The sequence below is a fragment of the Oncorhynchus gorbuscha genome, linkage group LG19, assembly GCF_021184085.1.
Source record: "Oncorhynchus gorbuscha isolate QuinsamMale2020 ecotype Even-year linkage group LG19, OgorEven_v1.0, whole genome shotgun sequence".
Taxonomy (NCBI): Eukaryota; Metazoa; Chordata; class Actinopteri; order Salmoniformes; family Salmonidae; genus Oncorhynchus; species Oncorhynchus gorbuscha.
The window spans coordinates 72,833,692-72,848,027 of record NC_060191.1 but is presented as its reverse complement, the minus strand read 5'-3'; the positions used below and the strand labels follow the sequence as shown (position 1 = coordinate 72,848,027).

Genomic DNA, 14,336 nt, shown 5'->3' with positions numbered 1-14,336 from the left:
GAGTTGCAGTAATCCAGACGGGAGATGACAAGTGCCTGGATTAGGACCTGCGCCGCTTCCTGTGTGAGGCAGGGTCGTACTCTGCGGATGTTGTAGAGCATGAACCTACAGGAACGGGCCACCGCCTTGATGTTAGTTGAGAACGACAGGGTGTTGTCCAGGATCACGCCAAGGTTCTTGGCGCTCTGGGAGGAGGACACAATGGAGTTGTCGACCGTGATGGCGAGATCATGGAGCGGGCAGTCCTTCCCCGGGAGGAAGAGCAGCTCCGTCTTGCCGAGGTTCAGCTTGAGGTGGTGATCCGTCATCCACACTGATATGTCTGCCAGACATGCAGAGATGCGATTCGCCACCTGGTCATCAGAAGGGGAAAGGAGAAGATTAATTGTGTGTCGTCTGCATAGCAATGATAAGAGAGACCATGTGAGGTTATGACAGAGCCAAGTGACTTGGTGTATAGCGAGAATAGGAGAGGGCCAAGAACAGAGCCCTGGGGGACACCAGTGGTGAGAGCGCGTGGTGAGGAGACAGATTCTCGCCACGCCACCTGGTAGGAGCGACCTGTCAGGTAGGACGCAATCCAAGCGTGGGCCGCGCCGGAGATGCCCAACTCGGAGAGGGTGGAGAGGAGGATCTGATGGTTCACAGTATCGAAGGCAGCCGATAGATCTAGAAGGATGAGAGCAGAGGAGAGAGAGTTAGCTTTAGCAGTGCGGAGCGCCTCCGTGATACAGAGGAGAGCAGTCTCAGTTGAATGACTAGTCTTGAAACCTGACTGATTTGGATCAAGAAGGTCATTCAGAGAGAGATAGCGGGAGAGCTGGCCAAGGACGGCACGTTCAAGAGTTTTGGAGAGAAAAGAAAGAAGGGATACTGGTCTGTAATTGTTGACATCGGAGGGATCGAGTGTAGGTTTTTCAGAAGGGGTGCAACTCTCGCTCTCTTGAAGACGGAAGGGACGTAGCCAACGGTCAGGGATGAGTTGATGAGCGAGGTGAGGTAAGGGAGAAGGTCTCCGGAAATGGTCTGGAGAAGAGAGGAGGGGATAGGGTCAAGCGGGCAGGTTGTTGGGCGGCCGGCCGTCACAAGACGCGAGATTTCATCTGGAGAGAGAGGGAGAAAGAGGTCAGAGCACAGGGTAGGGCAGTGTGAGCAGAACCAGCGGTGTCGTTTGACTTAGCAAACGAGGATCGGATGTCGTCGACCTTCTTTTCAAAATGGTTGACGAAGTCATCTGCAGAGAGGGAGGAGGGGGGGAGGGGCGGAGGATTCAGGAGGGAGGAGAAGGTGGCAAAGAGCTTCCTAGGGTTAGAGGCAGATGCTTGGAATTTAGCGTGGTAGAAAGTGGCTTTAGCAGCAGAGACAGAGGAGGAAAATGTAGAGAGGAGGGAGTGAAAGGATGCCAGGTCCGCAGGGAGGCGAGTTTTCCTCCATTTCCGCTCGGCTGCCCGGAGCCCTGTTCTGTGAGCTCGCAATGAGTCATCGAGCCACGGAGCGGGAGGGGAGGACCGAGCCGGCCTGGAGGATAGGGGACATAGAGAGTCAAGGGATGCAGAGAGGGAGGAGAGGAGGGTTGAGGAGGCAGAATCAGGAGATAGGTGGGAGAAGGTTTGAGCGGAGGGAAGAGATGATAGGATGGAAGAGGAGAGAGTAGCGGGGGAGAGAGAGCGAAGGTTGGGACGGCGCGATACCATCCGAGTAGGGGCAGTGTGGGAGGTGTTGGATGAGAGCGAGAGGGAAAAGGATACAAGGCAGTGGTCGGAGACTTGGAGGAGTTGCAGTGAGGTTAGTGGAAGAACAGCATCTAGTAAAGATGAGGTCGAGCGTATTGCCTGCCTTGTGAGTAGGGGGAAGGTGAGAGGGTGAGGTCAAAGAGGAGAGGAGTGGAAAGAAGGAGGCAGAGAGGAAAGAGTCAAAGGTAGACGTGGGGAGGTTAAAGTCGCCCAGAACTGTGAGAGGTGAGCCGTCCTCAGGAAAGGAGCTTATCAAGGCATCAAGCTCATTGATGAACTCTCCGAGGGAACCTGGAGGGCGATAAATGATAAGGATGTTAAGCTTGAAAGGGCTAGTAACTGTGACAGCATGGAATTCAAAGGAGGCGATAGACAGATGGGTAAGGGGAGAAAGAGAGAATGACCACTTGGGAGAGATGAGGATCCCGGTGCCACCACCCCGCTGACCAGACGCTCTCGGGGTGTGCGAGAACACGTGGGCGGACGAAGAGAGAGCAGTAGGAGTAGCAGTGTTGTCTGTGGTGATCCATGTTTCCGTCAGTGCCAAGAAGTCGAGGACTGGAGGGAGGCATAGGCTGAGATGAACTCTGCCTTGTTGACCGCAGATTGGCAGTTCCAGAGGCTACCGGAGACCTGGAACTCCACGTGGGTCGTGCGCGCTGGGACCACCAGAGTAGGGTGGCCGCGGCCACGCGGTGAGGAGCGTTTGTATGGTCTGTGCAGAGAGGAGAGAACAGGGATAAACAGACACATAGTTGACAGGCTACAGAAGAGGCTACGCTAATGCAAAGGAGATTGGAATGACAAGTGGACTACACGTCTCGAATGTTCAGAAAGTTAAGCTACGTAGCAAGAATCTTATTGACTAAAATGATTAAAATGATACAGTACTGCTGAAGTAGGCCAGCTGGCAGTGGGTGCGTTGTTGACACTACACTAATCAAGTCATTCCGTTGAGTGTAATAGTTTCTGCAGTGTTGCTATTCGGGGGCTAGCAGGCTAGCTAGCAGTGTTGTTTACGTTACGTTGCGTTAAAGAACGACAATAGATGGCTAGCGAACCTAGAAAATCGCTCTAGACTACACAATTATCTTTGATACAAAGACGGCTATGTAGCTAGCTAAGTAGCTAGCTACGATCAAACAAATCAAACCGTTGTACTGTAATGAAATGAAGTGAAAATGTGATACAACCTGTGAATGCGACCGGGTAGTTGAGTTCTATACAGAAGGCGTTGGCTAGCGTTGGCTAGCTGTTGGCTAGCTAGAACTGGGCTGGTTTTGCAATGTATAGCCTAGGCTATTTCTGTGCATATTATGGTTTCAAAGAGACTAGATTGACTTTGCTGAGCGATTCGTTTTTTTTTTGTTCTCGGTTCGGTTGTGGTTCAGTTATTATTATTATTATTATTATTATTTTATTTTTTATAAATCACGATTTTAAAACATTAAATGCATTGTGGTTAACATAATACATAAATGTCCCATGATGGTAGTGACTGTCCATGATCACTTAACCATCAGTATTTCACATTACTTTAGTATTTCACATTATTGTGTGTATATTGTTGTGTGTATGTTGTTGTTGTGTTGTGTGTATTACCTTTTTGTTTTATTTTACTTTATTATTTCATTCCAAATCGTCATCTCATCTCTATAGAGGGGCTGCGTATGCTGTCTGACAAAATCACTATTTTAGTACTTCTTCAAAAGTAAACAAGGCATACTTTTATGATTGCTGAATACCAACTATCAATCACTTTGACAACTTCTCGTTGAACGTCTCATTCCAAAATCACGGGCATTAATATGGAGTTGGTCCCTCCTTTGTTGCTATAACAGCCTCCAGTCTTCTGCGAAGGCTTTGCACTAGATGTTGGAACATTGCTGCGGGGACTTGCTTCCATCCAGCCATAAGAGCATTAGTGAGGTCGGGCACTGATGTTGGGCGATTAGGCCTGGCTCCAGGTCGGCGTTCCAGTTTATTCCAAAGGTGTTCGATGGGGTTGAGGTCAGGGCTCTGTGCAGGCCAGTCAAGTTCTTCCACGCCGATCTCGACAAACCATTTCTGTATGAACCTCGCTTTGTACATGGGAGCACTGTCGAGCTGAAACAGGAAAGGGCCTTCCCCAAACTGTTGCCACAAAGTTAGAAGCACAGAATCGTCTTGAATGTCATTGTATGCTGTAGTGTTAAGATTTCCCTTCGTTGGAACTAAGGGGCCCGAACCATGAAAACCAGCCCCGGACCATTATTCCTCTTCCGCCAAACTTTACAGTTGGCACTATGAATTGGGGCAGGTAGTGTTCTCCTGGCACCCGCCAAACCCAGATTAGTCCTTCGGGACTGTCAGATGGTGAAGTGTGATTCATCATTCCAGACAACGTGTGTCCACTGCTCCCAACGGTGGCGAACTTTACACCTCTCCAGCCGACATTTGGCCTGGTGATTTTAGCCATGGAAACCCATTTCATGAACCTCCCAACAAACTGACTTTGCTTCCAAAAGCTGTTTGGAACTTGGTAGTGACTGTTGCAACTGAGGACAGATGTTTTTTTTACGTGCTTCAGCACTTGGCGGTCCCGTTCTGTGAGCTTGTGTGGCCTACCACTTCGGGGCAGAGCCAGTGTTGCTCCTAGATGTTTCCACTTCACAATAACATCACTCACAGTTGACCTGGGAAGCTCTAGCAGGGCAGAAATGTTACGAATTGACTTGTTGGAAAGGTGGCATCCTATGACGGTGCCACGTTGAAGGTCACTGAGCTCTTTAGTAAGGGACATTCTACTGTCAATGTTTGTCTATGGAGATTGAATGGCTGTGTGCTAGATTTTTATACACATGTCAGCAATGGGTGTGGCTGAACCCACTAATTTTGAAGGGGTGACCACATACTTTTGTATATATAGTGTAGCTTGTGAAGAAACTGCTCTCTCTTTATCCCCTCTTGATCGCACATTCTTATGTAGCAGGTGTTAAACACAGAAAGGACTGCGCACTGGATTGTGGTTATAGTAGTTCATTATCACGTTTTCTGTGGTAAACTATATAGAACAATGCAATGCCTGGAAACTACAACTCTCTACTACATGGCGCAGTTTGGGCATGATCGGATTTATCTCTGGAGAAACTGTAGCACAATGTGCGCATTGAGCTCACAGGGGGGGGGGTTGGAATTAGAATAAGTTGACCCACTTCGGTCAGTTAGTTGTCTAAAAATCATAAATATCTCCCTGAACTTTTTTCTTTTTTCATTACAGTGAAAGAAGCCATGTTTCCCTGACAACATGACGACAGATCTGAGTCTGACCTCCCTCCTGAACGTGTCTGATCTCCACAACGTGACGCGGGGAGGATGTTCCTTGACCAGAACAGGCTTCCAGTTCTACTATCTACCTACCGTGTACATCCTGGTGTTCGTCACCGGCCTGGTGGGGAACAGTCTGGCCATCTGGATGTTTGTCTGCCACATGAGACCCTGGAGCAGCATCTCCGTGTACATGTTTAACCTGGCCCTGGCCGACTTCTGCTACGTCCTCTCCTTGCCCTTCCTCATCTTCTACTACTTTAATAAGACCGACTGGATATTCGGGGACGTTCTCTGCCGACTGCAGAGGTTTATATTCCACGTCAATCTGTACGGCAGCATCCTGTTCCTGACCTGTATCAGTGTCCACAGGTACACAGGAGTGGTCCACCCGCTCAAGTCTCTGGGAAGGCTCAAGAAGAAGAACGCCGTGCTCACCAGCACCCTGGTCTGGGTCGTGGTCATAGCGAGTATCTCTCCCATCCTCTACTACTCTAGGACGGGGCAGAAACGGAACGCCACCACGTGCTACGACACGACCACGGAGGATGAGCTGCCGGGTTACTTCATCTACAGCATGTGTTTGACCGTGTTCGGCTTCTGTATCCCCTTCCTTCTCATCCTGGGTTGCTATGGGATGATCGTCAAGGCGCTGATCTGTAACGACATGAACAACGGCCCGTTACGGCGTAAGTCCATCCACCTGGTGATTATCGTGCTGGCCGTGTTCGCTGTGTCCTACCTGCCCTTTCACGTGATGAAGAACCTGAACATGCGAGCCCGGCTGTACTTCCAGGTCCCGGACATGTGTGCCTTCAATAACTGCGTGTACGCCACTTACCAGGTGACGCGGGGGCTGGCCAGCCTCAACAGCTGTGTGGACCCGGTCCTCTACTTCCTGGCTGGGGACACGTTCAGGAGGAAGTTGTCCAGAGCTACTAAAAAACAATCCAAGAAGGGGAAGCTCCCACTGCAGACCAAGAGTGAAGAGACGGCGCTCAACAGCCTGCCGGAGTATGTCAAGAACGGGGATGGGCAGCTTGAGAGAGGGTCAAAGTCCGGGTGGTCTCTCTGAACCTCTATAGCATGTCAAGAACGGGGATGGGCAGCTTGAGAAGAGGGTCAAAGTCCGGGTGGTCTCTCTGAACCTCTATAGCATGTCAAGAACGGGGATGGGCAGCTTGAGAAGAGGGTCAAAGTCCGGGTGGTCTCTCTGAACCTCTATAGCATGTCAAGAACGGGGATGGGCAGCTTGAGAAGAGGGTCAAAGTCCGGGTGGTCTCTCTGAACCTCTATAGCATGTCAAGAACGGGGATGGGCAGCTTGAGAAGAGGGTCAAAGTCCGGGTGGTCTCTCTGAACCTCTATAGGGATTATTTTGCTGTGAATTGGTGCTGTGGACCTTGCAGACTGTGTGTGCACTGTGGATAGAATGATCTGGGTGGGAATCGGACAAAGCTGATGGCAATGGGGTGGTGTCTCTGTAATGTCATCACTACTGTAGGTAGGTACTGTATATTCTGAAGGTCAACTAGATGCTCATCCATCCATAACCAAACGGAAGGAGGAGGTATAATAGGTTGAGCTCCTGCAAACAATGGTCTCTTGTTCCTCTATCCAACCAACGCTGATGTTTTGTAATGGAGAGAGGGCTGTGCTAGCCACCCAGTGGATGCATCTGTAGCTCAGTTGGTAGAGCATGGCCCTTGTAACGCCAGGGTAGTGGGTTTGATCCCCGGGACCACCCATACGTAGAATGTATGCACACATGACTGTAAGTCGCTTTGGATAAAAGCGTCTGCTACTGAGATCCATTACCTAGAGTTTGGACCTCATGACTGCTCTGTGGAGGTTAACATACAGCGACTATAATGCACTCTGCATGTTTTAATTCTCAGAGACATCTACAAATTAAATTAACCCCAAAGCTGACTGCTATTTCCTTCTCACTTGTTCTCTCTCCTCATGTTTTGCCTCTGGATCCAAATTGAAAAGTTTTTTTTTTTTTTTTCAGTTGTGATCCAAATATTTGCATCGCTAAAAATAATTTCCAAAATACAATCTGGAAAACTATTTTTAATGCTATATTGATTGTGTAAAATGTAGCAATTACTGTCTATGACAAGGGAAACAACGTTCCCGCCTCGTTCATTGTATATAATGAAAATTTTGCCCAGATTCTTGATGAAGAACTTGAGACTCACTGGCTTGAGACCACAGAATTATCCAAAATAATGGCTGCTAATAGATTTATATTGTGATTTGAAGAAAACAATTTCAGAGATTAAATTATATATAAAAAAATTTAAAAAGTAATTCATCATAATTTCTATACACATTTTACCTGGTTGGAGTCGTTTTTAAATTATAATATTATAATTATAATATTTTTCATCATGAAACAAATCAACAATCATGAATCAAAAAAACATCACACCATCCAAATTTGAGTCACGATTCACCAGTTGAGAATCGCTGTTCTATGGCGTTACTCTGTGTGACAGCGACTTAGCTACATTAACACCTGCGGTTTCTTTCTGTGGTTGTTCTGTTCCAATACTGTCACTGTATCTCTATGGCGTGACCTGCGTCTGTCCTTGGTCTATTTATTCTACGTTAATATGAAGGGTCTATATACTAGTCTCATGTGAATAGGACACAGTACAGTAATATGCTGTAATATATTTAATGTGTTTAGTGGGATTACTGTACAGAACATGGTGTCAAGCCCAGTTATGTCTTTCTTTTTTTTTTTTTTTTAAACAAGACTCATCCAGACTGTTAAGTTATGATCCCAGTGTTATTATCGGGAGGCAACTTACTTACCAGTGACAAACCACGGCAGCCATCTTCTGTGAAGTTTTGGAATAGTTTGATATGCATGCAGAGAAGATGGCAGATGACCGTAAGAATTTGAATGAGTAGAACAGACATTCCCGTTTGGAAGCAACGGTACACGGAAACGGTGTATATAACGGTGTATTCCCGTTTGGAAACGGTACACGGTGTGTGTGTGTGTGCAGAACGAGCGTCAGCTATATCAGGTGTCATTTGGCGTTGTTTCAATCAAATTGGATGATGATCACCTGTCCAGTGTTTTGTACACACACTAATAATGTAAAACATCTGTCTTTAAGCCACCGTTCTTAGTAGTTCGGGGGAAAATAGCTACTAGAACCCTGTAACTATGTACAATATGTTATTCTAGTTCTCCATCGTCTTCCTAGTGGAGCCATTTTTCTGGCTGTTCCTGAACTGGGCATCAACTCTAGCAGCTCCGCAAATGTTTATAGTAGACAGTATTATTGTATGTAGATACAATGTAAGTTATACCCCCACCCCCCCGCCCAAACCCATATTATCGGGAGATATGTAGACCTGATGAGGAAGTGAATATGATCATATATACCTTCTATAGAGATCTGTGAGATCTGCACATTTGCTGCTCCGGTCAGGGGTTCTCATGTTGTACAGCATTTTGGGGGGTCAGTTATGAATGTGTGAATAAATGTTTTATATAAAAACTTGTAAAAATGTTATCAGATGCATTTTGTTTTTCAATTATTTATTATTTTTAACTCATTGCCATTCAGCTACTTTGTATGTAGTGGTTTCTCCCAATTATCAATAATTCAATGGGTTGTTTATCCTGTTTACGTTCCAGTTTATCCTGTTTATGGCTGTTGTGTTTGTGTGGATGGCGATGAAACGCCATCCTGCACAGGTCTATTCAACCCTATACGCCTGGGTCTATTCAACCCTATACGCCTGGGTCTATTCAACCCTATACGCCTGGGTCTATTCAACCCTATACGCCTGGGTCTATTCAACCCTATACGCCTGGGTCTATTCAACCCTATACGCCTGGGTCTATTCAACCCTATACGCCTGGGTCTATTCAACCCTATACGCCTGGGTCTATTCAACCCTATACGCCTGGGTCTATTCAACCCTTATACGCCTGGGTCTATTCAACCCTATACGCCTGGGTCTATTCAACCCTATACGCCTGGGTCTATTCAACCCTATACGCCTGGGTCTATTCAACCCTATACGCCTGGGTCTATTCAACCCTATACTATACGCCTGGGTCTATTCAATCCTATACGCCTGGGTCTATTCAATCCTATACGCCTGGCTCTATTCAATCCTATACGCCTGGGTCTATTCCATCCTATACGCCTGGGTCTATTCAATCCTATACGCCTAGCTCTATTCAATTCTATACGCCTGGGTCTATTCAACCCTATACGCCTGGGTCTATTCAAACCTATACGCCTGGGTCTATTCAAACCTATACGCCTGGGTCTATTCAACCCTATACGCCTGGGTCTATTCAACCCTATACGCCTGGGTCTATTCAACCCTATACGCCTATCTCTATTCAATCCTATACGCCTGGGTCTATTCAATACTATACTCCTGGGTCTATTTAACCCTATACGCCTGGGTCTATTTAACCCTATACGCCTGGGTCTATTTAACCCTATACGCCTGGGTCTATTCAATACTATACGCCTGGGTCTATTTAACCCTATACTCCTGGGTCTATTTAACCCTATACTCCTGGGTCTATTTAACCCTATACGCCTGGGTCTATTCAACCCTATACTATACGCCTGGGTCTATTCAACCCTATACACCTGGGTCTATTCAAGCCTACACACCTGGCTCTATTCCACCCTATACACCTGGCTCTATTCCACCCTATACACCTGGGTCTATTCAACCCTATACGCCTGGGTCTATTCAAGCCTATACTATATGCCTGGGTCTATTCAACCCTATACACCTGGGTGTATTCAAGCCTATACTATATGCCTGGGTCTATTCAACCCTATACACCTGGGTCTATTCAAGCCTATACTATATGCCTGGGTCTATTCAACCCTATACACCTGGGTCTATTCAAGCCTATACTATATGCCTGGGTCTATTCAACCCTATACACCTGGGTCTATTCAAGCCTATACTATACTCCTGGCTCTATTCAACCCTATTATATGCCTGGCTTTATTCAACCCTATACTCCTGGGTCTATTCAACCCTATACTATACTCCTGGCTCTATTCAAACCTATACGCCTGGCTCTATTCAACCCTTTACGCCTGGGTCTATTTAACCCTATACTATATGCCTGGGTCTATTTAACCCTTTACTATATGCCTGGGTCTATTCAACCCTATACTATACTCCTGGGTCTATTCAACCCTATACGATACGCCTGGGTCCTAGAGCTCCAACACTCTCTGCAAGACTCTTGACTTTCCTTTCATAACAGGGAGAGGGGGGTGGACGGAGGGAGTGGAGGAATGAGGGAGATGGGGTATGAGAGAGGGGGAACGAAGGAGGAATAAAGAGTGGAATCCTTTTTCTCCCCCTCTTGGCGTTTCCACACACAGCCTTTGTGTGGGAGACAAAAGGACTGGAGTTATTGATGCTGGGAGTGTTGGACTACTGTCGCCAGGACCCCAGGTTTCTGTGGTGGAACTTGGACAGGAAGCCAGTAGTTTTCACCACACTGGTCGTATGAATAGAGATGGGCTTTGATTTCTTGGCTTTGAGTGGCTAACTGTGTGTGTGAGTGTGCAGCAGGTGGTTATTGTTGCTGTGGTATTTATTTATTAATATAGAGGAGAATGTGTCTGTGTGTTTGCACATGTTTGAACTTCCAGGTGTGTACTGGACTGTGTGGTTGGCAGGGGTCTATAGTGCTCAAATAGGACATCTCTGGGCTGGACAGACAATAGCAGTCTTGAATCAACACGTGTTGATGCATGAAAGCCTAATGTCCTGTCAGTCTGCTTCTCTTCCTCTGTCTCCTCTGTTTCCTCCTCTGTCTCCTCTCCCCATGTCTCCTCTGTCTCCTGTCCCTATGTCTCCTCTCCCTCCTCCTCTGTCTCCTCTCCCTATGTCTCCTCTCCCTATGTCTCCTATGTCTCCTCTCCCTATGTCTCCTATGTCTCCTCTCACTATGTCTCCTATGTCTCCTCTCACCATGTCTCCTATGTCTCCTCTCCCTCCTCCTCTGTCTCCTCTCCCTATGTCTCCTCTCCCTATGTCTCCTATGTCTCCTCTCCCTATGTCTCCTATGTCTCCTCTCCCTATGTCTCCTATCACTATGTCTCCTATGTCTCCTCTCACTATGTCTCATCTTCCTATGTCTCCTGTCACCTCTCCTTATGTCTCCTGTCTCCTCTCCTTATGTCTCCTCTGTCTCCTCTCCCTATGTCTCCTCTCCCTCTGTCTCCTCTCCCTGTGTCTCCTCTGTCTCATCTTCCTGTGTCTCCTCTGTCTCATCTTCCTGTGTCTCCTCTGTCTCATCTTCCTGTGTCTCCTCTGTCTCATCTCCCTGTGTCTCCTCTGTCTCATCTCCCTGTGTCTCCTGTGTCTCCTCTCCCTGTGTCTCCTCTGTCTCATCTCCCTGTGTCTCCTCTGTCTCCTCTCCCTATGTCTCCTCTCCCTGTGTCTCCTCTGTCTGCTCTCCCTGTGTCTCCTCTCCCTATGTCTCCTCTGTCTCCTCTCCCTATGTCTCCTCTGTCTCATCTTCCTGTGTCTCCTCTGTCTCATCTCCCTGTGTCTCCTCTGTCTCATCTCCCTGTGTCTCCTCTGTCTCATCTCCCTGTGTCTCCTGTGTCTCCTCTCCCTGTGTCTCCTCTGTCTCATCTCCCTGTGTCTCCTCTGTCTCCTCTCCCTATGTCTCCTCTCCCTGTGTCTCCTCTGTCTGCTCTCCCTGTGTCTCCTCTCCCTATGTCTCCTCTGTCTCCTCTCACTATGTCTCCTCTGTCTCCTCTCCCTGTGTCTCCTCTGTCTCCTCTCCCTGTGTCTCCTCTCCCTATGTCTCCTCTGTCTCCTCTCCCTATGTCTCCTCTGTCTCCTCTTCCCACCCTTATTTTTCTTCCTTCATTATTTGTGGCACTGTCAGCTTGCTGCTAGCTAGCCCTGGTGACAGTCAAAAGGTGAGGGTGTGGGCATGAGAGTGAGGGCAAGGTGGGAGGAGTGTGTGGGTGAGGGTAAGTTGGTGTGAGGTCGAGGGCTGAGGGTGACAGAATACAGGTGGCAAGGGGCAACAAGGGAGGGAGAGGCATGGTGACTTGAATAACAACATTCCTCTCCAGAGGACAAATGGGCAGGCAGTGGACCCGTGCGTGCGTACGTTCACGAGCTTATGTCTCCAGAGGACAAACAGGGGGACCCCAGAGGGTAAATATGTCCTGGACAGGCCTAGTGAAATATGGGACTTTGTTCCAGCAGATATACGATGTGAGGTGGCACTGCAGCGTCCCTTAAGGGGCACCCTGTCCATCTGCTGTGGACACAGTCTGGCTCAGGGAACATTGAATTTCAAGCAGAGAGCGATTTGGTTCAGATGTATCAGTGACTTCCAAACTGTTTTGTACTTTGACCCACTGAAAGTACTGTTGAACGTCATCGTGACCCATCTGACGCAAAACGAAACCACCCGACGGGACAGAACCACAACACACTAGTCGGACTTGACCCGCCGTTTTGGGAAACTACGAGATGTAAAACAGTGAGAGGAACAGCTGGTTTGTGGCTACAGACGTTCAATTCTGTTCACTGTTGACGATCTCAACCTCTGTGTCAAACTCACTGGCTGCAGTGAGACTGAGCCAAATTGCTGAGTTGATCAATCAGATCAGAATAATATTTTCTCACCTTTTTTTAAAACCCCTTTGCCTCATGGATCGGCAGGTAGCCTAGTGGTTAGAGTGTAGAGGCGGCAGGTAGCCTAGTGGTTAGAGTGTAGGGGTGGCAGGTAGCCTAGCGGTTAGAGTGTAGAGGTGGCAGGTAGCCTAGCGGTTAGAGTGTAGAGGCGGCAGGTAGCCTAGCGGTTAGAGTGTAGAGGCGGCAGGTAGCCTAGCGGTTAGAGTGTAGAGGTGGCAGGTAGCCTAGCGGTTAGAGTGTAGAGGTGGCAGGTAGCCTAGCGGTTAGAGTGTAGAGGTGGCAGGTAGCCTAGCGGTTAGAGTGTAGAGGTGGCAGGTAGCCTAGCGGTTAGAGTGTAGAGGTGGCAGGTAGCCTAGCGGTTAGAGTGTAGAGGTGGCAGGTAGCCTAGCGGTTAGAGTGTAGAGGTGGCAGGTAGCCTAGCGGTTAGAGTGTAGAGGTGGCAGGTAGCCTAGCGGTTAGAGTGTAGAGGTGGCAGGTAGCCTAGCGGTTAGAGTGTAGAGGTGGCAGGTAGCCTAGCGGTTAGAGTGTAGAGGTGGCAGGTAGCCTAGCGGTTAGAGTGTAGAGGTGGCAGGTAGCCTAGCGGTTAGAGTGTAGAGGTGGCAGGTAGCCTAGCGGTTAGAGTGTAGAGGTGGCCGGTAGCCTAGCGGTTAGAGTGACCAGTTAACCCACTGTTCCTAGACCAGTTAACCCACTGTTCCTAGGCCAGTTAACCCACTGTTCCTAGGCCAGTTAACCCACTGTTCCTAGGCCAGTTAACCCACTGTTCCTAGGCCAGTTAACCCACTGTTCCTAGGCCAGTTAACCCACTGTTCCTAGGCCAGTTAACCCACTGTTCCTAGACCAGTTAACCCACTGTTCCTAGACCAGTTAACCCACTGTTCCTAGACCAGTTAACCCACTGTTCCTAGGCCGTCATTGAAAATAAGAATGTGTTCTTAACTGACTTGCCTAGTTAAATAAAGGTCAAATTAAAAAAATGGATCAATACAAGGCACCCTGCTATTAGCCAAATAAAATAAAAAATCTAATTTTAAAAAAGTGCCACTGTCAGTAAAATGCTGACTCATAGGAGATAGGGTCTGATGGGACTTAAACACCTGTGTCTCATTAATCAGAATGTACCATTCCTAAACTAAACATGCTGACACACCCGGTTTGTCTTCTGTTGTGACCTTATTTTGTATCTTGCTCCAAAAAAGGAGGGCAAACTTGGATGGAGGAAAAGTCAGAGAACTGTGCCAGACTGCCTCAGGTTTACTTTGCTGAGCACAGTTAGGTTTGTGTGTTTGCTATTGTCTTGTGTGTGTGTGTGTGTGTGTACTGAACAAAAAATAACAATTTCAAAGATTTTACGGTTCATATCAGGAAATAGTTCATTTGAAATCAATTATTTATTTATTACCTTTATTTTACTAGGCAAGTCAGTTAAGAACAAATTCTTATTTTCAATGACTGCCTAGGAACAGTGGGTTAACTGCCTGTTCAGGGGCAGAACGACAGATTTGTACCTTGTCAGCTTGGGGATTTGAACTTGCAACCTTCCGGTTACGAGTCCAACGCTCTAACCACTAGGCTACCCTGCCCCCCCCAAATTATGCCCTAAGCTATG

At 47.7% G+C, this 14,336-nt stretch overlaps 1 protein-coding gene across 1 annotated transcript; it reads left to right on the top strand.

The window, feature by feature from the left end:
• The first annotated feature begins 4,997 nt into the window (after positions 1 to 4,997).
• On the top strand, positions 4,998 to 8,634 carry p2ry1 (purinergic receptor P2Y1). Its single transcript, XM_046314781.1, has 2 exons — positions 4,998 to 6,104; positions 6,176 to 8,634. The coding sequence occupies exons 1-2, from the start codon at positions 5,020 to 5,022 to the stop codon at positions 6,183 to 6,185; spliced, it is 1,095 nt and encodes a 364-aa protein (XP_046170737.1). The 5' UTR covers positions 4,998 to 5,019; the 3' UTR covers positions 6,186 to 8,634.
• The last annotated feature ends 5,702 nt before the right edge of the window (positions 8,635 to 14,336 follow it).